The 23,282-nt window shown below is 49.0% G+C and overlaps 1 protein-coding gene and 2 long non-coding RNA genes across 7 annotated transcripts; 2 read left to right on the forward strand and 1 right to left on the reverse strand.

Moving 5' to 3' along the window:
• Positions 1-1,435: 1,435 nt before the first annotated feature.
• Positions 1,436-6,270, forward strand: LOC117436768 (uncharacterized). Of its 3 annotated transcripts, none has more exons than XR_004550101.1 (5): positions 1,436-1,605; positions 2,304-2,400; positions 2,775-2,899; positions 3,119-3,238; positions 6,016-6,270. It is a non-coding gene; the product is annotated as an uncharacterized lncRNA (long non-coding RNA). The 3 variants fall into 3 exon arrangements; XR_004550102.1 differs by lacking the exon at positions 1,436-1,605 and adding an exon at positions 1,669-2,161; XR_004550100.1 differs by lacking the exon at positions 1,436-1,605 and having other exon boundaries at positions 2,243-2,400.
• Positions 6,271-10,760: 4,490 nt separating this feature from the next.
• Positions 10,761-19,581, reverse strand: LOC117436726 (integrator complex subunit 7-like). 3 transcript variants are annotated; one of them, XM_034066787.1, is made up of 9 exons: positions 19,426-19,581; positions 19,094-19,223; positions 18,126-18,273; positions 17,776-17,913; positions 17,249-17,295; positions 16,143-16,339; positions 14,490-14,612; positions 13,940-14,056; positions 10,761-13,596 (listed from the first exon to the last, which is right to left on the reverse strand). In XM_034066787.1, exons 4-9 carry the CDS (start codon positions 17,910-17,912, stop codon positions 13,306-13,308), a joined length of 912 nt encoding a protein of 303 aa, XP_033922678.1. In that variant the 5' UTR covers position 17,913; positions 18,126-18,273; positions 19,094-19,223; positions 19,426-19,581; the 3' UTR covers positions 10,761-13,305. The 3 variants fall into 3 exon arrangements, with proteins under 3 accessions (XP_033922678.1, XP_033922679.1, XP_033922680.1); XM_034066789.1 differs by having other exon boundaries at positions 13,357-13,579; XM_034066788.1 differs by having other exon boundaries at positions 19,094-19,581.
• LOC117436727 (uncharacterized) lies at positions 13,370-15,128 on the forward strand. The gene is made up of 2 exons (XR_004550060.1): positions 13,370-13,682; positions 14,471-15,128. It is a non-coding gene; the product is annotated as an uncharacterized lncRNA (long non-coding RNA).
• Positions 19,582-23,282: the final 3,701 nt, after the last annotated feature.

Genomic DNA, 23,282 nt, shown 5'->3' on the forward strand with positions numbered 1-23,282 from the left:
CCCCCCCACTCTTCTGATTGGCTGATGAGCACGTCACCCGCTCCTAGCCACGCCCCTCTCCGACACCGCCCCCCCACTCCTCTGATTGGCTGAGGCGAAGCCGAACCCTCCCGAAGGGGCGGAACCGGCCGAAGAGAACCGAGCGGAGCCGAAGACGCCTGAGGGGGACGGAGCCGCCCGAAGGGAACCGAGCGGAGCCGAAGCCGCCTGAGGGGGACGGAGCCGCCCGGAGGGACCGGAGTGGCTTCCATGGGGTCCCAGGGGAGCCGACAGCTGCCATTGCCCCCCCCGTTTGCCTCCGCCGAGTCCCGTTACCCCCATGATTCGCCTCGGTTCGGTACGGTACGGTCCGGGCCCGGTTCGGCGGCACAACCCGCACCCCGACTGGCTGAGACGCCTGTCAGTCACTCTTACTCCCGCCCCGCTTCCGTTCGGCTTCTACACTGGCCCCCCCACTCCTCTGATTGGCTGCGGCGCTTGTCAGTCACGCCTAGTCCCGCCCGGCTCCGGCGGCGCCGGATCACTGCTCTGATTGGCTGCGGCGGTTGTCAATCACGCTTAGTCCCGCCCGGCGCCGACGGCGCCCCCCCACGCCTCTGATTGGCTGCGGCGGTTGTCAATCACGCTTAGTCCCGCCTGGCGCCCACGGCGCCCCCCCACGCCTCTGATTGGCTGCGGCGCTTGTCAATCACGCTTAGTCCCGCCCGGCGCCGACGGCGCCCCCCCACGCCTCTGATTGGCTGCGGCGGTTGTCAATCACGCTTAGTCCCGCCCGGCTCCGGCTCCGCCCCCCCACTCCTCTGATTGGCTGATGCGCATGTGACCCGCTCCTAGCCACGCCCCTCTCCGGCTCCGCCCCCCCTCTCCTCTGATTGGCTGATGCGCACGTGACCCGCTCCTAGCCACGCCCCTCGCCGGCTCCGCCCCCCCACTCTTCTGATTGGCTGATGAGCACGTCACCCGCTCCTAGCCACGCCCCTCTCCGACACCGCCCCCCCACTCCTCTGATTGGCTGAGGCGAAGCCGAACCCTCCCGAAGCGGCGGAACCGGCCGAAGAGAACCGAGCGGAGCCGAAGCCGCCTGAGGGGGACGGAGCCGCCCGAAGGGAACCGAGCGCAGCCGAAGCCGCCTGAGGGGGACGGAGCCGCCCGGAGGGACCGGAGTGGCTTCCATGGGGTCCCAGGGGAGCCGACAGCTGCCATTGCCCCCCCCGTTTGCCTCCGCCGAGTCCCGTTACCCCCATGATTCGCCTCGGTTCGGTACGGTACGGTCCGGGCCCGGTTCGGCGGCACAACCCGCACCCCGACTGGCTGAGACGCCTGTCAGTCACTCTTACTCCCGCCCCGCTTCCGTTCGGCTTCTACACTGGCCCCCCCACTCCTCTGATTGGCTGCGGCGGTTGTCTATCACGCTTAGTCCCGCCCGGCTCCGGCGGCGCCGGATCACTGCTCTGATTGGCTGCGGCTCCACCCGCGCAGCCGCTTTTCTTCACCGTGTGCAGTACCGAACTTTGGCCACATGATGGCAGCACCAGTCGTCTCTCGGCGCTGCACCTCCGCTTTCCCGACCCGGTTTGCCGCTGATTGCCGCCCGAAGGACACACGGTAGTACCGGACAGCGGCCCCCAGCCGCTTTCTCCCCCGTCGCCCCCCATTTCAATGCTGAATTTTCGACAGAGCGGCCCCCCCCTCCCGTCTTCACCGACACATGACGGCAGCAGCGAGCGGCTTCCGGAGCCGCTCCGCCCCCCCCACCTCCACCACCTGCAGTACCGCCGTTCGGACGCACGGTGGCAGCACACGCTCCCTTTTTCGGTGCCGCAGGGGAAACGGGCTCCGGAGCTGCTGCTCCGCGCCCGGCTTCAGTCCTCCGTGGAATGCTCCTCGGAGCGGTGCTTTTGGTTTTGCAAACGCCGCAGGCATCACCTGCACACACAGAGCTCCTGCCCTCGCTTGGCCACCTGAAATTCAGAGGGAGCTCTGCACACGGCCTCTCCGGTGCCCGATCTCTGGATCTCTCTCTAAGAGATGGGGCTGTTCTCTGGATAAAGCACGCCGGGGTTTGCTCTGTTGAAGAGCCCTTTTCTCCCTGGATCTCCTCCTGGGCTGCAGCCATCAGCCAAAACGGAAAGCACTGCTCATCCTACCTCTTTTACCCCAGGTGCTGCTTTGCCCCCAGATCATTGAGGGAGGAGTTGTGGCTCCTGCCTGGGGTATAAAGGCGCAGTGTTGCCGGGAGAGACTCATTCAGCTCTCGGGCTTCAGCGGGTTGAGTTCTCTGTGCTGTGCTTTGTGTTTTGTAGCTTTGGAGTCTTGCGGCGTTTTGTGCTGTTGTGCTGGGATGTTTGCCGTAATGGAATCAGCTGAGTGCGGAGCATCAGGACCTCTCAAGGCTTCCCAGTGAGTGCATTAACAAGTGTCTCTGTACGGCTTTCTTTTCAGGGCTGTTATATTTATATTGTTATAATTTTATTATACTTGTCAGTCACAGCACACGGAGCGCGAGCGTCCAGCCCGGCTCCCACAGTTGGGGAGCCGCTACCGAAAGCTGGTGCTGGGCATCCCCTACACACGGAGGCACCCGGAGCGGTGCCACCAGTATGCCGAGCAAGCCTGGGTAGGGGATGGCCAGCGACAGCTTTTCCGGACAGATTTCAGCTGTCCGTGCCTCAGTTTTCCTATCTATAAGCCAGGAACAACAGCAATTCTCCCCTGCTTCCCTGCGCTTCCCAGTTTGCCGGTTTTATTTATTCTCTTCTCTGTTCCTTTGAAAGGCAGCTCCCACCCGTAAGCACCAAAGAGTCCTCCTCAGCCTCGGGTCTGAGTCAGCTCCCCGGGCATGGGGCATTCTGTGCTGCAGGGAACAGAGCGTGCGGGCGACACGGGTCCTGCATGGACAGTAAGTAAAGGGCTCAAAGGAAAAGAGGGGGAAACAGAAAAGTCTAAAGCCATTTTTCAGGGTTCCAGCCCCTTCCCCAAATTGGTTGCTTCTTTTTGGCACTTCCCGCTGTTTCGAAGAGCTTTAATGATGCTGGGTTGTATGAGCCGATAGGCTCAGAGCCCCGCAGTCATGCTTTTGCTGGGCTGATGTTGTCAATTCTCCTTTGTTTTCCCTCAGCCTCGTTGCTGCTCTCGTCTGCGTGCGATCATCCAGGGTGAGACCAGGGGACATACTAGGAAGACTGCTTGGGATGCCTTCCGTCTTCTCCCTGCGTACCAGGAACTCTGTCATCTGACGGTGAGTAATACCAGTGTGCTTTTGTACACGGTATGCAGCCTGCCAAAGTGTTTTGCTTCCAAGTTACCATTGTGTATTACCCAAAAGCAACTGAGACATTTGGGGTTAGCTTTGTATATAGATACAGATGAGGCATCTGAAGCGTGTCTGTCTGTAAAAAATACCTACATTTAGATCAGACTCAAATCTCTCTGGAGAAGATGTTGTTCCTTATGGTCCTGCTGAAGTCTGTTTGGAAGAGATACCAAGCAATAGTGGCTCTGTCTAAATAACAAGTATTATTAGTTTGGGCCTGTTTTATTGGCTGGAAAGGCTTCTGAAGAAGCACACCAGCGTACTGGGAATATAATGGGAGGTGTAAAGGGCTTTGTTAACCTTTACTGGGACTTGAACGCTTGTGGTGGAAGGAAAATTTGGCAGGCATAGGTGTTAGTTTGTATAAGGGAAGCCTTAGGTTGGGTGGTGTCAGTGTCGGTTTGGGTCTTACAGGGGTCAGGTTGGATACTGCTGGTGGCCCTTTGGGAGCCATTGGTGTTAGGATGGATAGTACAGAGTGGGTGAGGTTGGAAGGGATTTCCTGCTGTTTACTCCAAGCCCTTGCTCAGCCTCTGGTGCCTTGTCCTCTCTGAACATCTCCAAGATCTCTACAAGTTCTTTGGGCAACGTGTTCTGGTGATTGGTTTGTTTGAGAGTAAACCTTTTCTCTTAATGTTTAAATGAACTTTCCTGCCCTGTGTTTCGTTTCTTGCCCATTGCCTCTGTCTGTGGTTTTGGTTGTGTTGTGACACGGGGAACAGCTCCATGGGGTGCTACAAAATGTCATCAGACAGCCTGGGTGACCTTTGAAGGTACCACCTTTTCCATTGGCAGTGAGATAAGAACCTGGTTTGGGTTTTTGCCTTCCCCTACATGTGTTTGCCTTCCCCCTGATGTGTTTGGAAAATAAAGCTAGGACTGCTGGCTTTTGTGTTGCAAGGAGGGGAACAGGTAGGCAGAGGTATTTGTAGAATATAATGCATCCCATTTTTATTTTATGTAGATGAGGTGCCAACCAGCAATTAATAATGTGGGAAGTTAACCAGATTTGAAGAAACATGAAAGAGGGTTTATGAGTGAATCAGAACTGAGCAGATGACCTGCTTTGATTGAGCTCTATGCACTTGCTGGAATGTTTTTCTTTTTTTGGGGTTTTTTTTTTTGGTCAGTTGAGGGAGTCAGTGCTGACATGCTGTAGAGAAGTCAATTGGTGAATCTGGGTGAAACTGGCTCAGTTTAATTTGTATACACAGCCCCACAAACATAGGAATTTGTAATCCCTGTGATGGATTTGAAATGAAAATCTACTGCTGTGACATGTGAGGGTGAGCGGACATTGCAATTGCCAGACAGAACACCAGACTTTAACAGTAAAATTCGCTCATCTCATGCAGAAGTGGAGCAGCAGACTGGGTATTATGGTGCAGTTCAGGGCTCAAACTCAGAGAAGCTGTGCTTCAGCTCCTGTTTTCCTAGCATTTAACCATACAAAGAACCTATGGAGAAGCTTGGTTGCAACTTGTGGTCTGCTAGGGTAGTGAAGGAAGTAGGCTGTGAGGGAGATCAGGTCTTTTAAGTTTTAGGTTGCTACTTCTTTGGGCACTTGGAGGACTAGTTTCAGTCTGTTACTGTTCTCTGCTGGTAACAAGGAGTAGCTGATGACTAAGACAGTCAAGGTAACCAGATGGTCCATTGGGCCGTTCCACCTTTCACTTGTACGTGACAGGACTGAGTGGCACAAGCAAGCAACCTATCCTGTCCTGTAAACTCCATTACTATTTATTCCCTTTTTTTCTCAACTTAAACCACATAAAAGCAGATACTTTTCTTTCCGGGCATAGAAACAATGTTCTCCCTGTAATGAGCTGCTCCATGGTGTGTTCCTACCCATGGATATCATTAAAATAATAAACTCCAGATCATTAATTTGCTGCACACTGCTTGCTGTGTTAATGGCTGCTGCCTTTCCTTCCCGTCATCCTTGATGATACTGAGGGCAGGTGGCTGTTTCTGGGAGGAGCAGTCTGGTTTGCCATGGAGAAGCTGAATTGTTTCATCTCACTCTCCATCACTGGCAATGGCAAACAAGGCTCTTAGATAAATGCATATTGGTGCTTTTTTTCCTTCCTGTTGGAAAAGGTGGTACAGGCTATGTTTGTGTGTGTGTGTTCCAGTATCCAGGGGCTGGTTCATAGCCTGTTGAGCTGTGCTAGATAGTAAAATATGTTACCTCTTCTGAGAACTGATAAATATGCTTAAAAGTCTTCTGTGGAGGTATATGGATAAACTTGAAGTATCTCAGATATATGGTGCTAGATATGTTTGCTAAGGGTTTATATACACTTTGAATTGAGATATGAGTAGTGATCATCAGGGAAGAAATCTTTTCATTAACTTGATTAGGCCACAGATCCTTATACCCTGTCTTGACAGTTCTTGGACAACAACAGTCTTGCCTTAAATGGCATAGATCAAGGTCAGTCAGTAGAATATGAGATGTCTTATAAGTATCCTTACTCTATCCCCCAGTATCATGAATATTTAAAGAACTAATAACTATTTTCAGTGTATACGCAGGTAAGCTTTATCCAAGTAGACAGGTGCTCATTGTGAAGTACAGTTTTAGTCCCTTCTTTGTAATTCTTCTGTATATAGGTTGTGGTAATGGAGAGACAGAAGTGTTTGGCACTGCTGCCAGATTGTAACCAGACCTTACCTCTGCCTTTTTCTTCTCCTTGTAGCTCCTCCAGATGGACCTCCTTTCCAGCTGAACTCAATCACCACTGCACTGATTTCAGGCCTTGTCCACCTAGGAGTCACAAACGTTTTCTTTTTCGTATGTTCCTTAACTCTTCTGTGCAGAAAGTGGCATGACAGTTCAGTCTTGAGTGGCATCTGAAACGCAGGTTTCAGCTGAAACCGGTGATTTACTTGCACTTTTTCTGTGGGGCTTTCTTGTCCATGAAATATGATTCCATTAAAAAATGTTGACACAATGTTCCAGCTGTATCCAGCTTCTATTCCAGCTGTTCAGTATTTGTATTTTGCTAGATTATGTTGTGTAGGTAAAGCAGCAATGGTATTGGTAACATTCAGAAATGCTCATAAGTTCATACACACGTAGTAAGATAAGGATCACGTCTATTTTGTCATGGCATTTTTCAAATGTTTGCTTCTCAGAAGGACTTTGTTTTATTCTATCTTGGTTAAAAATAAAAACAAACCAAAACTTGAGACACGCTTAGAATAAGTGATTTTGTGTATTGTTCATTTGGAAGTGTTTTTAGATGTATCTTCCATTGAATTGTGATGATAACATGTGAAGGACATAATTTGGTTGCATGTCTTGAAGTCATATAGTTTAAGGCAAACTGCAGTTGGTCCCAGGGAATGATGCTGCAGTTCTTGAGGTGGAAAAATCTTTTTCCAGCAAAATCATTGTGTAAGAAGCAGTGAAAACTTTAACTAATGTTTACCATCAAGTTAATTATGCACAGATGCACAAGTGTCCCAGGCCAAGTGGAATTCTGACCTTTGGCCATCAGAATTGATGAATGGCTTTTGTGGCAAATGAGGAGTGCCAGCAGAAGGGATTCAGGGCCTTGTGTGACTCCTTGGGAGAAGGCTTGGTTTGGAAAAGAGGTCAGATGTGGACTTTGGGTTTCGTTTACCCACATCTATAATGGGGTCAAGAGTAGTTCCACATAGTTCAGTGTGTGGTTCATACTCTGTCCCATGAGGTGGGTCTTCTGTGGCCTAAGTCCAGTTTATTTAAGAACGTTTCATGTGCAGAGCAGTTCACAGCCTGAATTGGTTTAATCTGCAACATCTGGAAATAACTTTACCGAAGTCCCCTGACAGTGAAGACTAAGCCATTACAGAAGGTAAGTCCTTGTAGCCACTGAGAGCTGGCTAAACTTGCCCCTTGAGGTGGTAGAAAAACTGACAGTCCAGAAGGCATTTAGGCACAGGGGTAGAACAAATAAATTCTGTTTAAGGGCCTCTCACTCGGGCACAATCATATGATAAACCATTTAAACAGTTTCCAGTGTATGGTGCTGCGTGGCAGCCTTGGAGCCCAGACAAAGCCACCCTGAGCGCTCGGCAGTTGCTGAAGTAGGTGTGCTCTCCAGCTTCTTTGGAATTCCTGCTTCGACTTTATAAATCCCTTGGTGATCCTTCTGAGAAAATGCCGGTGTCAGAGCAAATTATTATTACTACTGACATGATAATAAAAGGTGAAATCAGATGTTGCTTGGAAAATTGAATTCCTGCTATAAAATGATGCTGTCAGGGCTGTGCATTGCACAATACCTGCATTTGCTCATTTAAAGTAGTATGTCATCTACTCTACAGCTGCTTTTCAGCTCCTCCCCTCTCCTCCCAGTAATTGGCAAATGATGGGATGTGGTTACATGGCCATTTACAGTACTTATTAGCATTTCATTTATAACATTATCATCCAAACCAGATTTAATTGCTGTCTGGGTGTAAACATTTCTATCTTGCAAATGGCAACTCCATTCACTTCTCTGCCACTGAGGAATATGGTATATTCTCAGAAGAGAAAACACAAATTTGTCACGGATGGCTGCATCCACTGTACCTGAAGAAGAAAGAGCTTAAAAGACGCTGTGGCTCCTTGGGAGTATAGACAAGGATAACAGCATAAATTGCATTCAAATATTTGCAAATATGGTACAGTAATTTGGCATGGCTCCTTTGGTTTTTATCTCATAGGAGGGAAATGTTATAAATTTTCTGATTTAGTATCCTAAAGATCACAAAGTCTCGCTCTTAAAAGTGTTTGTGAGAGCATCCGCAGCCTTGCCACTGTACGATTGTTCCCAAAAGAGCATCTGTCTGTGCTTTGCCAAACCTGTGTTTAAATATAAGTGTTGATAGCTTGGCATTCATTTCTGTTGGAGAGTATTGCAGATGCTAAGCAGTGGTCTGGGAATTTTTCCTTGGTGTTTAGTCCCAAACTTCATTATATTTCTCCCCCTGTACTTACCTGGATGTATTTTTAGCTATCCACATTTAAATCCCCTTCAAGGGATGTATGAACCCCTTCAGGAGCTGCTGCTTTCCACAATATGGTGCTTTTAAAATTCCCACTGCGTATCTCTTCAATAACAGTCTGCCCCTGCCCTCAAATATCATTGACCATTTTCTTCCGAGCCCTCTTTGGAAACCAGCTCTCTCAAACCACAGATGCTGCTGTGCTGTGCTTGTGGGTCTGGTCCAGTAGGCACTGCAGCCATCAGAAATTCTCCATTTATTTTTTGACTGGGACCATAATGAAGAATAGGGAATAAAATAGTGGTTCATAACTGACATCTCTGAAGTGTGAGCCTGCATCACAGTGCAATGATGGAGAAGTTGAAGGCTAAAGGTCTTTCACAGCCATAATCAAGAGGTCCTATGTCCAAAATACTGTAGGCAGTACATTAAGAGGGAAATTTGTGTATCTGAAATTGAAACAATAGAGACCAGTTTGTATCTGAAAAGGAGCAGAAGTTGCTTTCTGAGAGGGTGTGAGAGCCCTGAATTCACAGAGTTCAGATATTCCTGCTAAATGATGAATAGTGGAGGAACTCTTTGAAGAAATGAGAACATATCCTTTGTAGATTCTCAAACCTATCAAGAGCTCACTTAGAGGAAGGTGGAGTTTGCAACACAGGCCCCTGATTTTTCTTTTCTCTTCTTCCCCCCCCCCCCAAAATGCAAGTGGAATGCAGTGTATTAGGTGACATTTCATTCATATTTGTGCCATTTTTTACAACCAGGAGTATAGGAGTTATGCAATTAATTAAAAATCATTACTGGAATCTGGCAGACTGCACCCCAGAAAGCCATAAATCACAAACCATGTAGGCCTTAGTGAGCTAGGTAAAGAGAAACAAAGAAAAACCCCAGCACCTTATAAAACTTTTTAAGTGTGTCAATATTTTGGAAAGAATGTGTTTGAAAAGATCTGTTAAAAATATTTTCAGCAAATTTGCGATGCAAGTAATGGCTCATTTGTTACATAGGATTGTAAAAATAGCAAAAGATCACTTTTCAGTGCTCAGTTTTTTAATTTTTGAATGGGAAATTTCACCTCCAAGTTGAAAGCCATTCCAAACGTGACTGAAATGGTCCATGTTTAAAAAAACTTTCACAGCATTCATGCCTTGAGAGACTGTTTTGTGGTGTTTTGCTCTTTATTTTCCAGCAGAGCAAGTTAATGGTGAAAAGCTCTCACAGTAAAGTATAACAGAGCAGCTTCCTATTCAAAATCTTCCAGAACCCATGATGGCAGCCACGATTTTTGGGGTAGTTTTCAACAGAAGTTCCCCATATTCTTTGCGTACTTAATGAACTTCTTGCTTGTCTTCAGAAGGTTTGATTCCAGTGGGCATTCCTGGGTAAGCTGCAAAGTAATCCCAGACCATGCTGTTTTGTGCTTGGAGAAGATGAAGACACACTTTTTGGTTTCTAGGATATGTGGAGATGTTTCTCTCCTTCATTCTCTTGGCAAGAAGAGAGCACTTGCTCCCCAGGTGGAAAGGGTAATCACCTTCCTCTGTGCTTGAATCAGCAAGCAATTGGATCAGTTTCTGTGGGCCTTTTCAACACATGCTTATAAAGGGAAAGGAAGGAAATCTTCCATGTGTTTCCATGAAAAATACACTGTGTCTTCTAACCCTAACCCTAACCGTGATCCTCCCAAAGCTCTCACAATGGAGCAATCTCCACGTGACCATGGTAACATGTGAAGTAAACCACCTTTTTTCCCCTTGGTTCCACTCCTCAAGTGAAGAGGCAGGGACCTAAGTGCACCTCCACACCTGGCATGCTTCTCTCCCTCAAATGGACACCTTTGCTTCTCCTTGGCTTCTCCTTAGCCCTCTGGAAGCTTCCTCTTGTTCTTCAAGCATTGGCCTCTTCTCCCTTTGGCTGCATTGGTCCCTCAAGGTAAGTTCCTGCTGGGAGATCAAAGTTCTTCTAGGGTCTCTGACCCTTTTCTCCTGGCTGCTCCACATCTCCTAACAGGGACCCCCTTTAGTGTCAAGCCTGGTGCCTCTATACATGAGGAGTATAGCTGCCCAAGGCAAACATCTGATACACACTTCTAGACAAGGTCACGGGTAATGGAGCATGTGCAAGGCTAATGTGACCTCAGAGCACTTTAAAAGGCCGTATTCTTTCCTTCTATGCCAATGGCAGCACTATTACAGGCAATTTGGCAGGAAGTATATGGCAATTAATTGAGCAGCAATTTTAGCCATTGTAACGCTCTATTGTGAGGGTATTTATGGCAAAAGGAGTGATGTCTCTTGGGCTGCAGGTAAATGTGATTCCTGGTGCTGGAGTCAGTCTGACCAAGGAGAAGTCAATAATAACAGGGCGTTCTAGTAGAGAAATAGGCTTTGTAAGAATGAGTAACAGCATATACGTAATATTATATGTAATGCTATGCATATGTGTTGGTGTTTCTTGATTTTTTTAATAAGAAGCAGTCCAGTTCAAGCCTTGACAGACAGAAGCTAAGTGGTGTTGATTTCAGCTGCTAATGTTGCTAAAGGCTGCTCGGGCTGGAAATGTCTGACACTTCCGCTTCTGTGCCTTGGTCACTGCATCTGAAAGTGGCTATTCATGTGGGTGGTATGAAGAGTAATACTTCTGGGAAGGACTAAGGAAGGGAGCATCCCCTTTTGCTGTGCTGGGCAGCCCTGAACCTCAGGGCTCCTTTGGTGTCATGGGATTTGTTCAGCTGTCAGTGCTTGTGCCTCTCCAGTCAGGTTGCAAACCTGGGAAGGGGGAAACAGACGCACCACAGCAAACGATGAGCGTTATGCATTATCCTCATTTTGTTGGGAGGGCTCAGCAGTTCAAGTGCTCTGAGGGAGTAATTGAAGTGCCAAGCGCAAAGAGCTAACTTGTCATGGCACTCGGGAGAGGAATGAAAATATAAATGGGAGAAGGGAGTTCACTGTGTGAACTGTGTGGGAGAATGGCAGTGGCTGAAATTTCAGCCTGCTTGAGAAATTGCCTCTCTTCTATTACTGTCTCAGCTAGAGGTTTTGTGGGGGTGCAGCAGCTAACTTTCGAGCTTGATGAGGTTTACAGAAGCACAAAAGGGAGTTTTCCTTGTTCCTGCCATGACATCTGTGGGGAGGGAGTGTGGGAGGTTTTGCTCCCATGGGACATAGGAAGTTTCCTGCTGCCTCCAGGGACCTCTTTACTTCTCAGAGGTCCCTCCCTCAGCATGCAAGGGTAGAGGCTGCTCCCAGTGTAGCCTCCTAAACTCTGGGATTCATGATTTTGAGGTCAAACCCACTTTTCTCCATACCTTTCTCTGGTGATGGGAGTTCACAGGGCACTATAGTGCCTGGCACTTCACTTAACTTTCCTGCTGGTGGAATACACAAAGTGGTAAGTTATTCATCTTTTGAATGTGATCTTAATCCTAAATCCTTGCTAATCCTTGTATCCATAGCACAAAACCATACAAACGACAAGATGTGTGGAGCTTCAGCTCATTAGGAAGAGGCAATTATGTAGCCAACTGCAGCACTGGGCAATGGCAAGTGAAACTCAGATGTTTAATTTGGTGTGGAAAAAAAATGAGGTTCAGAACTTGTATTGCCTAGTTCCCAAATTTATAAGCATGCCAGATATATCAGGGTACTGCTAGAATGAATGACTTCTGGTTTTAGCCAGAATATACAGTCTGTGTTAGTACAGCCCTCATATTTCCAGTCCTGGGTCGTTTTCAAGTGGAAAAAGGGAGACTTTTAAGATAAGTTGTAAAAATCATAGCAGGAAGGTGAGGAAATTGTATGATCTCTTCTGGCTTTCCTAAACCAGGCAGTGCCAGATGGATCCAGGCTATGGGTATAATCTAATTCGCATACTCCTGTTTCCTTCTACAGAATTTCTCCATATCACAAAATATTTCCGTAAGGCGAATGGCTGTACAGGATTAGGTGGGTAAGATTAAGCACAGTAGAAAGGCAAAGAAAAGCTTGCTACATTCAAAGATTTTTCATGATATCAGAAGGCTTTCCCTATCCCTTCACTTCGTATAACTGACGGATGTAGCCTATCTGGAAAATGGACATGCTTACGCTGCTATATAGAGTGGGTTTTGAGTGAGTCCTAAAACATTTTAACTTATTCATCAATTGACTATGTTGTCATTGCTACATAAAACTACTCAGCATAGAACATCTATTACTGGGGCTCCTATTGAAACATTGCCCTTGTTATGCAGCACTATTTAACTTTGTCTCTTTGAAATGAAATGCAAAATGTTTTTTATCTTGCAGGAAAAGACAGATTTGCTCTCAGACTTGTGAAACACAGGTAGATGAATCTGGAAAGATTCGTTCAGTTCTCACCAGTAAGGCTTCATTTCTCCTTCAGCTGCACTGGAAAGTAACACAGTCTGGTGCCATACAAAGAGTGAAATGCATGCGACCTTCCCCCAGGCACTTCCCATTTTCGTGGCTTGGACAAGCACCCTTGAGGACTACATGGGAAAAGGTCGAGGTTTGGATTTTTTTCCTTTTTCCCTTTTTCTTTTTCCCTTTCCTTTCTCCCCGCCCCAAAATGTAGGTTATTAGAAACTCCCAGCTCCTCCAGTTTAGGAGCAGGGGCTTTGGGAAGCCCAGTCCTCAGGAGAGATTCCTCCACTCCCCTTCCCGTCGCGGTGCCCGGTCCGGAGCCGGCGCCGCCGCTTCCCGGAGCGGTCCCGGCCGCCGTCGCTGGGTGCCAGTGCAGCCCGCGCCTGCCTCTCCCTTGCTGTCTGCGGCTTCTTCGTACTCGCATTTTCCCTCTGCTCCTTTTCCTCTCACTTTTCTTCTCCTCCCTTCCCTCCGTGTAAGTGCCAGGACAGTGCTGCCGGCCCAGCCGTGCTGCTCCTGCCCGCCTCTGCGGTGGAGGCTGCGGGCTGTCCCGGCCGGCAGTGCCTGAGCGGGTTAAAGCGGAGGCGAGGCAGCGCAAACAGTGCGAACAGTGAAGACGCTGAGCCAGAGCTTCCTCTACCGAACTTTTTGGCAGTCTCCGACTCGGGCTCTTCGCTGTGTCTTTGACCTGGAAATCGCGGGGAGGGAAGCAGGGCTGGCAGCAAGAAGGGAAGACGCTGCTCCTGCGGACATCAGCGGAGTGGATGCTCTCTTCCACATCGGGGTGTTTTTCCCAGCCTTGCAAAGCACGGTCAGTGCTGACAGGCTATGCTCTCCGGCTGGATGCAGGAGGGAAAGATGGTTGCTCTGCAATTCGCATGAGTTGGCCCTTCCTGCAGAGCTCCTGGGACTGGAAACGGCAAAGACCTTTAAGATAACCAAGTCCAACCGTTACCCCAGGATCGCCAAGACCACCACTAAACCATACCACTGAGGGCATATAAGACCCAAAGGTAAGAAAATCTTTCATAAGGCACATTAATCACAAAATCAAGAAGAAAATCTTAGACCATGACTATTTGTGGGTATGCAAGTACCCCATTTTAAGTTTACATATAATGAACACATTCTGTCTCTCCCCTAGTATGCTGAAGTTCAAAACCAGTTTAAGAACACACTACAAAATGTTCAGATGAAACTGATTATCAGTAGACAGACAGGTCAAAGCATCCAAAATGCCAAAGATAATAAGCTGATCTTGTTTTCTTACCTGGAGCAGTGCTGAAGTACTGTTTATGGCAATGGTCCCCGATAACACGGAAAGAACAGACAGCATGCCCAGCTTCAAGCTGTCATAAGGAGTGTGAAGAGCAGATTCACAGAGTGCCTAAAGAGTAGCAGGAGAAAAGATCCAGAGGGAAGGAAGTCCCATGAGCCATCTGTATTCAAAAGTTTGGTTGCACTTGGCTATGAAAAGTTTTGAGAGTCAAAATAGACTCTACTGAAATTAAAATCAGGAGTCAGGTCCTGAAGCATCTGTTTCAATAGCAGACCTAGGACATGGCTTGCAGAAAAAGGACAGCGGGTTTCAGATGCTAGGAAACACCAATTCTAAGTCATTTCTTACTTAAAAATCAGTTGCAAAAAAGTTATCAGTTCTCACTGATCAAATATTGGTAAAGATGATAAGACAGTTCTCCAGTCTTAGAGACATGCATGATTACAAAGTTTGTTTACCTCCAAAATTGTTCTTCTGGAAAGAATCCTGCAACTAATTGCAAATTTCCCTAACAAATTATAGCCTAAAAGAATGCATCAACCTGAATGTTTTCTCTGCTCCACGTATGTGGTGTCTTGTTGGCCAGCAACTTTAAATCTTGGATTGCAAGTCTCTTCACAGCCTTCCTGGGGTCATTCTTCAAGTACTGCAACAAAAGCTGGATCTGCAACAAAGTAAATTCACTGTTTGAGAGAGATGCTACTAGAGGGAAGGTCTTTTTAAAGGTACGTGTGATGGAATTTTGAGCATACACAGCCAAAACTAACTCACCATATCTGCCCGATGGCTCACCACATGGAAAAGCCACTGCTTAGGCTGCAATGCCACAGCAAGCTAAGACAGTCTGACAGCTGATTTCTACCATGCTGCTCTGCTTGTTCAAACATCCTTCTCTATCTTCTCTCACCCTGCACACCTGAGAAGCCTCGAAAGCTGTTTTGACACTCTCAGAGCTACCATAAAGTATCTCCAAGAAGTTCAGTAAAACCCTTATACTGTTGTGATTATACTACTAGCAACTACTGAAGCTTATCTGGGTGGCTGCATGATCTGCAGTTAACAGACATCAACACAGACACCTTCTATGTGGTTGCCAAACCCTAACCCTAACCCAAACACCCCAAACCCCTACCCACCCCCTCTGAAGCCTTGATCTCTTATTAAATGACACTTAACTGCATGTCCCTTGTGGTGTTCTTTTCCTGAAACTTCACAGAGATGGAAAGATGGAATAGCCAGCACATGAAAAAAGCACGAAGATGCTGGCCATGCTTTTGCTTTCCATCCCCACAGTGGCTTATCACTTTTAAGCAGCAGTGGCTGTTCTGTTACAGAAATACAGCCTTAATCACCAGTCTTACCTCATAGAGGTAATAAATCGCCACTCTTTACTCATTAAGAAAACCCCGAAAGCCTAGGGAGTGTTCTAATGTTGTTTCAGTTGGCTTAGATTCCATACTATTGAAAGCATCCTCTGAAATATAGAAATCAGCCACATCAAAAAAGAAGTTTCAGACAGATCAATGTTACTAGTTTAACAGTAACAGACATCAGCCTTTCATAGCTGTGCAAGATGGAAAGAAAGCAATGACTTTCGCGACTACAAGGACTAGCTAGTCTCAAACGTCACTGTGCTCAGACTCGCTACGTAAATCGTGGCCACAAAGCACATTACCAGAACATAAAAGTATTGTATTTTTCTATCACAATCTTGTTTGTAGTCCTAAATTACAGCAACAGATTCAACCTCCTCAGAGTTCTTCAAGAAATATTTTCAAACACATTCCCTGCTATTAAAATATGCCTTCACTTGCATGTAAGGAAGGCAAAACACACGCACCCAGGACCTGAGAGGATGCACAGTAGTGAGAGGTGAGGCCTGGGTTCTACAGGTAAAGCTGACATATTTTCAGAGCAGGCCAGGGTTGATGTTAAGGTCCTGCTTGATTTCAACCTCAATTGTTTTAAAGAAAGACCTGTAAAGAAGGGTTCCTGTGTTTGACTGGGTTATCTGGAAATAGGACCAGAGAGGGCAAAAAACATGATAGCAGCAGCAGTTTTCAGGGTGTTCTTTCTCTATAGCACATAGAAGCAACCATCCCAGCATATCTGTGCATTTATTTTTCAGCATCAGCTAGAATCTGAGGTCTTTTAAATGTGCTTTAAGTTGAAAGACATAATTAGGAAGAATTACCTGCTTAGGAATGTCAACCAAAGAAGAAGCAGCAAGCAGAGTAAAGGTGTGCAGAGTAACAATGACCATCTTGGTGGAGGGATATGATGTTACCAGCTGCTGGAGCAGCTGCCGGGAGCTGGAGGCTAGGCTAGCATCATGATGCATGTGCTGTAGAATAGGGATCAACTTCAGTAAGTCCACAGGTGTGGCCAAACCTGCAACAGGGAAGAGAAACAGGTAGTGTTAGTCCTTTGTACTGGCTTTCAGCAGTACTGAGGCACAGGTATGTCTGCATTGCTACCACTGCTGACTGCAGTACCAAGCACTTCCACAGCTCTTGGAGAAGATTGCTTCATTGTAGGTAAGACACACATCTGGTGTCCTCAACGTAAAGAGGACATGGAGCTGTTGGAGCAAGTGCAGAGGAGGTCACGGGGATGAGCACAGCCTGCAGCACTTCCCATAAATGACAGGCTGAGAACACTGGGGCTCTTCAGCCTCGGGAGGAAAAGCCACATGGAGACCTCAGAGCAGCTTCCAGTGTCTGAAGGGAGCTACAAGGATTTCTCAGGGACTGCAGCAACAGGTCAAGGGGCGATGGGTTTAAACATAAACAGGTGAAGTTCAGGTTAGATCTAAGGCAGAAGCTGTTCCCTGGGAGGGTGCTGAGGCGCTGGCACAGGGTGCCCAGAGAAGCTGTGGCTGCCCCATCCCTGGCAGTGCTCAAGGCCAGGTTGGACATAGGGGCTTGGAGCAGCTGCTCCAGGGAAAGGGGTCCCTGCCCGTGGCCCGGGTTGGAGCCGGAGGAGCTTTAAGGTCCTTTCCAACCCACACCATTCCATGATTCTGTGATTAACTCACCTGAAGCAACCTGTTATAGGCTATGCAAGTTTATTCATCATGCTATAGATGAGCTTTCACTCTTTACCAAACAGGTGTTTTGAGAACTTAAGATTTAAAGAGGAGGTACAAGCCAGGCGCTAGATTAATGGTTAGCTAATTTAACTTAAAACCAGGAAATATTTGAGAATGAGGGCTACAGCATTTAATATTTATATAAGGATAATAAGGAACTCTCACAGAAATTAGGTTTTCCCTTTTATCACTCAATGTAACACATGTACCTTGTCTCATCTCGCTGATTTTATTACATATGCCAGCAGCAAAATCCCTGTAGAGAAAAGACAAAGTATCAGGTGAGATAAATACAAGAGGGAAATCACTGAAAAATAAAACCATTTTTGAACTACCAAACACTGTGCTTTAGCAATAAAAGCTTCCACAAGAGAGAGCTTGCCAAGATCCCATTCTTTCAGAAACCCTGCACATGATCAAATGCGGGCTTCCAAGAACATGTCAAAGTGACAAGCAGCGCTACGTTTCGTTCCAGAACAGGATTTATGTAAAATACTCCTTGATTAAAGCTGCTGCTCTGTTTTGCATTCCCATATTTATGAGCTTTCCACTACCATTTTAGAAAAAAAGAAGTATCTGTTAAACCTGTGCTCAGATTTCTTCATAATGTTCCATACAAGCAAACATTTTGATAAAAATTACATGGTTGGCACTACCAAAGGTTTGTGAATGCCAGTGCTAACGGGGTTTCCATTCTCTGTGATACGAAAAACTGGAAACAAAAATAACATCTTACTTTGATTGTGCAGAAAAATTGGCAGCAGCAAATATTGCAGCTTCAACTTCCACATTATCATGGGAATCCAAACTTTGACGAATACTGTGATGTGCATTCTTCCTTTCTGGAATGACAGACGCCATGCTGCCCAACATCCTACAGGAAGAGATGACAGCAAAATCAGGAAGAACAGTGATCATGAAGAAATGCCAGATAAAAACAAACAGAAACAAAGAAAGGCTGGTTAAAAGCCTATTTTGATAGAAAAATATGTTTCTTTCTGTAATAGATGTGGATGAGCACAAACAGAATCATAGAACCAACCAGGTAAGATCATCAAGTCCAGGTTCATTAATGTCATTACATACCGAAGGGTAATGGCCCGAGCAACTGGATCATTGCTGTGAATGACGGAGAAGACTCTTTTGACGAACTCATCCACATTTAGGATCTTCTCTTAAGTGCTTCTCACTCTGCTGAGTAACTTTCAGCACACAGAGCCTCAGGAAGTTGTTTCTGTTAGGAGGCACACACATTTCCACACACATTCCTTTATCAGGTTGTTCTATATTAAATATTCAAGCACTTTCAAGATGAAAGTATCATAAAAACCAAAACAACCTCCCAAGAGTAAATTAAAGCAAGAAAAGATCTATACTTTAGAGACATATTTGACTAAGAGAACAACAAAGAGACTATAGCCACACTATGGTGTTTGTCTTCTAGTATGGTAGGGTCAGATTCAGGCCCAGTTTCAGGGAAATTCACTCAGTGACACCAATGAGGAGAGCATAAGCAAATAATAAAATCATAGAATGGGCTAGGCTGGAAGGGACCTTAAGCTCATCCAGCTCCAACCCCTGCCATGGGCAGGAATCCCTTCCACTGGAGCAGGTTGCTCCAAGCCCCCGTGTCCAACCTGGCCTTGAGCACTGCCAGGGATGGGGCAGTGCTTCTCTGGGCACCCTGGCAGATGCTTCTCTGGGCACCCTGTGCCAGCGCCTCAACACCCTCACAGGGAACAGCTTCTGCCTCAGATCTAACCTAAACTTGCCCTGTTTCAGTCTGAACCCAACACCCCTTGTCCTGTGGCTGCAGTCCCTGATGCAGACCCCTCTCCTTGTAGCCCCTTTCTGATACCAGATACCTGTTTTGGGCACACTTAGGGAAAAAAATCTGATAAAAAACCATGTCCAGAAAAGCCTAAGCACAGCTTGTGCTCAGTGTAGCAGTATAATCACAAACGTACAAAACACCTCACATGTGCCCAAGCTGCTGTGCAGCACCACTCCAAGACACACTACACTGCTATGGATAACTGACTGAGGCTACTTACCCGACTCAGAACACATCAGCCAACTTTAGGAAAGCTGAATTAATGAGAATGGGGAACGGGTATTTCTGGGAGAGCCTGGAAAAACGAACGACGGCTTCGCACTGCTCTCCGAGCTTCCCATATCTGAGACCTAAACGAGACACCAACAACCACTGCGGACACCGACACTGCTTCCCGGCCATGCCCTCTCCACCCCCCGCTGGCGGTACAAAAGCGAGCTCCCGTCAGCTGAGGACCGCGGGCCGAGACAACACCGCCCCTCAGGCGGTGGAAGCCGAGGACCATAACGGCAACATTACAAGGCAGGCACTGCCATGGCCGCTCGGCCTCACCTTTGTCGACTTCCATGAGAGCAGAGTTCGCGTCCAGCTCCTACTCCCCATAGCCCGCATCGGACAGGAACGACTTGCCGCTGGCAGCCATACCGACCGCTTCAGCTCGGACGGGACACCTGCGCATGCTCCGCTCAACCACACCGCCTCAGCGAACGCGCAATACGCACGCGCAGCCGCCGTACGGAGCCGCCACTACGCACGCGCAGTAGGCAGTACGCAGCCGCCGTACGCAAACGCCGTACGGAGCCGCTGTACGCAAACGCCGTACGGAGCCGCGGTACGCAGCCGCCGTACGCAGGCGCGGTACTGAGTCGCCGTAGGAGCCGCCATTACGCCAGCGCAATAGGCAGTACGGAGCCGCCGTACGCAAACGCCGTACGGAGCCGCTGTACGCAAATGCCGTACGGAGCCGCGGTACGCAGCCGCCGTACGCAGGCGCCGTACTGAGCCGCCGTACGGAGCCGCCATTACGCACGCGCAGTAGGCAGTACTGAGCCGCCGTACGCAAACGCCGTACGGAGCCGCTGTACGCAAACGCCGTACGGAGCCGCGGTACGCAGCCGCCGTACGCAGGCGCCGTACTGAGCCGCCGTACGGAGCCGCCATTACGCACGCGCAGTAGGCAATACGGAGCCGCCGTACGCAAACGCCGTACGGAGCCGCTGTACGCAAACACCGTACGGAGCCGCCATTACGCACGCGCAGTAGGCAGTACGGAGCCGGCGTACGCAAACGCCGTACGGAGCCGCCGTACGCAAACGCCGTACGGAACCGCTGTACGCAAACGCCGTACGGAGCCCCTGTACGCAAACGCCGTACGGAGCCGCGGTACGCAGCCGGCGTACGCAGGCGCCGTACGGGGCCGCCATTACGCACGCGCAGTAGGCAGTACGGAGCCGCCGTACGCAAACGCCGTACGGAGCCGCCATTACGCACGCGCAGTAGGCAGTACGGAGCCGCCGTACGCAAACGCCGTACGGAGCCGCGGTACGCAGCCCGCGTACGTAGGCGCCGTACTGAGCCGCGGTACGGAGCCGCCGTTACGCACGCGCAGTAGGCAGTACGGAGCCGCCGTACGCAAACGCCGTACGGAGCCGCCGTACGCAAACGCCGTACGGAGCCGCCGTACGCAAACGCCGTACGGAGCCCCTGTACGCAAACGCCGTACGGAGCCGCGGTACGCAGCCGGCGTACGCAGGCGCCGTACGGAGCCGCCATTACGCACGCGCAGTAGGCAGTACGGAGCCGCCGTACGCACACGCCGTACGGAACCGCTGTACGCAAACGCCGTACGGAGCCCCTGTACGCAAACGCCGTACGGAGCCGCGGTACGCAGCCGGCGTACGCAGGCGCCGTACGGGGCCGCCATTACGCACGCGCAGTAGGCAGTACGGAGCCGCCGTACGCAAACGCCGTACGGAGCCGCCATTACGCACGCGCAGTAGGCAGTACGGAGCCGCCGTACGCAAACGCCGTACGGAGCCGCGGTACGCAGCCCGCGTACGTAGGCGCCGTACTGAGCCGCGGTACGGAGCCGCCATTACGCACGCGCAGTAGGCAGTACGGAGCCGCCGTACGCAAACGCCGTACGGAGCCCCTGTACGCAAACGCCGTATGGAGCCGCGGTACGCAGCCGGCGTACGCAGGCGCCGTACGGAGCCGCCATTACGCACGCGCAGTAGGCAGTACGGAGCCGCCGTACGCACACGCCGTACGGAGCAGCCGTACGCAAACGCCGTACGGAGCCGCTGTACGCAAACGCCGTACGGAGCCGCCGTACGCAAACGCCGTACGGAGCCGCCGTACGCAAACGCCGTAAGGAGCCGGTGTACACAAACGCCGTACGGAGCCGCGGTACGCAGCCGGCGTACGCAGGCGCCGTATTGAGCCGCCGTACGCAGCCGCCATTACGCACGCAAAGTTGGCAATACGGAGCCGCCATACGCAAACGCCGTACGGAGCTGCCGTACGGAGCCGCCGTACGCAAACGCCGTATGCAGCCGCATTACGCACGCGCAGTAGTTAGTACGGAGCCCCTGTACGCAAACGCCGTACGGAGCCGCTGTACGTAAACGCCGTACGGAGCCGCGGTACGCAGCCGGCGTACGCAGGCGCCGTACGGAGCCGCCGTACGGAGCCGCCATTACGCAAGCGCAGTAGGCAGTACGGAGCCGCCGTACGCAAACGCCGTACGGAGCCGCTGTACGCAAATGCCGTACGGAGCCGCCGTACGCAAACGCCGTACGGAGCCGCGGTACGCAGCCGGCGTACGCAGGCGCCGTACTGAGCCGCCGTACGGAGCCGCCATTACGCAAGCGCAGTAGGCAGTACGGAGCCGCCGTACGCAAACGCCGTAAGGACCCGCCATTACGCACGCGCAGTAGGCAGTACGGAGCCCCCATTACGCACGCGCAGTAGGCAGTACGGAGCCGCCGTACGCAAACGCCGTACGGAGCTGATGTACGGAGCCGCCGTACGCAAACGCCGTACGGAGCCGCCATTACGCACGCGCAGTAGGCAGTACGGAGCCGCCGTACGCAAACGCCGTAAGGAGCCGCCATTACACACGCGCAGTAGGCAGTACGGAGCTGCCGTACGCAAATGCCGTACGGAGCCGCGGTACGCAGGCGCCGTACGCAGGCGCCGTACTGAGCCGCCGTACGGAGCCGCCACTACGCACGCGCAGTAGGCACTACGGAGCCGCCTTACGCAAACGCCGTACAGACCCGCCGTACGCAAATGCCGTACGGAGGCGCGGTACGCAGCCGCCGTACGCAGGCGCCGTACTGAGCCGCCGTACGGAGCCGCCATTACTAGTTGTTGTAATGAGCAGCTCTTGGGGTTTTTGATTGGATGTAACATTTCAGTTGGAGGAATGCTATGCATCAAATAAATATTTACTGCAGAAACCTTTAAGTATGCATTACCTTGGGATGCTTAATCTTAAGTGCTTATTAAAGGTAAGAGTTACCAATACAAATACAGGGATGTGCAGTGTGCTACCGTTGTACATCATCTGTAGCTCCACGTGAAAATATCAAAGTTTATGTGAGACTGTATATTAATATGAACTGGAATTATGTGCTCATCTAATCTTGAAGCTGAAATACAAGTTTAAGAATCTTGTCAAAAAGCAGATGCAATATGCTGTCAGCAAACCTATAACTCCACATCAGCAACTTACCTACAGGGACACAAAACCATTAGGTTTTAAGTGAAGATTCCCCTAAACTACAGCACAGGAGAGAAAGAAACCCTGGACTTCAAACTGGTTTTACTGGGGGATAGGTGGAAGCATGCTTTCACTGTGCCAAATGAAAGTTACGATTAAGAGAAATTCCTATCTGTTTGCAGAGACAGGATTTAAGTACTCACTGCAGCTGTTCTAAAAGACACTGAAGTTTCTTAGTTTTATTAAGCTAGCATCTCCAGAAAGCCCCCTGTTCCATCCTAGAACTAAAACATAAGTTTATATAAATGTTGTTTATATATAGAATTTATGTCTAATTGTTCATATTTCATTTCATATGACTGAAATGTAATTTTGAGGTACAAAAGAAAACTAATGTATTAAGCCAGGGCTTTTCTGTAGCTCCAGGTAAGGTATGGTTATGCAAAGACAAAGAAGGCATTTATTTACTGATTTCCTTTCACTGACAAGAAAAATTGTTGTATGCAGTTGGTGTCCCTGTATGGGGTCTTCGCATTGTTTCTTGCTCTTGGTCTTGCAGTTACTCCTAAATAAGACATTGTATTTTAATGATAATGAAGTATTTGAAATTGACTGCATTTAATTGACTTAAAAATTGCCATTTGAATATACTGAGGAGTAAGAGTTTCCTTTCATATCCTAA

This window comes from Melopsittacus undulatus, chromosome 10, assembly GCF_012275295.1.
Source record: "Melopsittacus undulatus isolate bMelUnd1 chromosome 10, bMelUnd1.mat.Z, whole genome shotgun sequence".
Lineage (NCBI taxonomy): Eukaryota > Metazoa > Chordata > Aves > Psittaciformes > Psittaculidae > Melopsittacus > Melopsittacus undulatus.

Bases quoted from the DNA above. Each gene is read 5' to 3' on its own strand.
- LOC117436726 (XM_034066787.1), bottom strand. From the start codon at position 17,912: ATGTTGGGCAGCATGGCGTCTGTCATTCCAGAAAGGAAGAATGCACAT. The intron at 17,296-17,775 runs GTAAGATGTTAT...TTTTCTCTACAG, and splicing joins AATTTTTCTGCACAATCAAA to GGATTTTGCTGCTGGCATAT. The intron at 14,613-16,142 runs GTAATTCTTCCT...ACTTTGTTGCAG, and splicing joins TGGTTGACATTCCTAAGCAG to ATCCAGCTTTTGTTGCAGTA.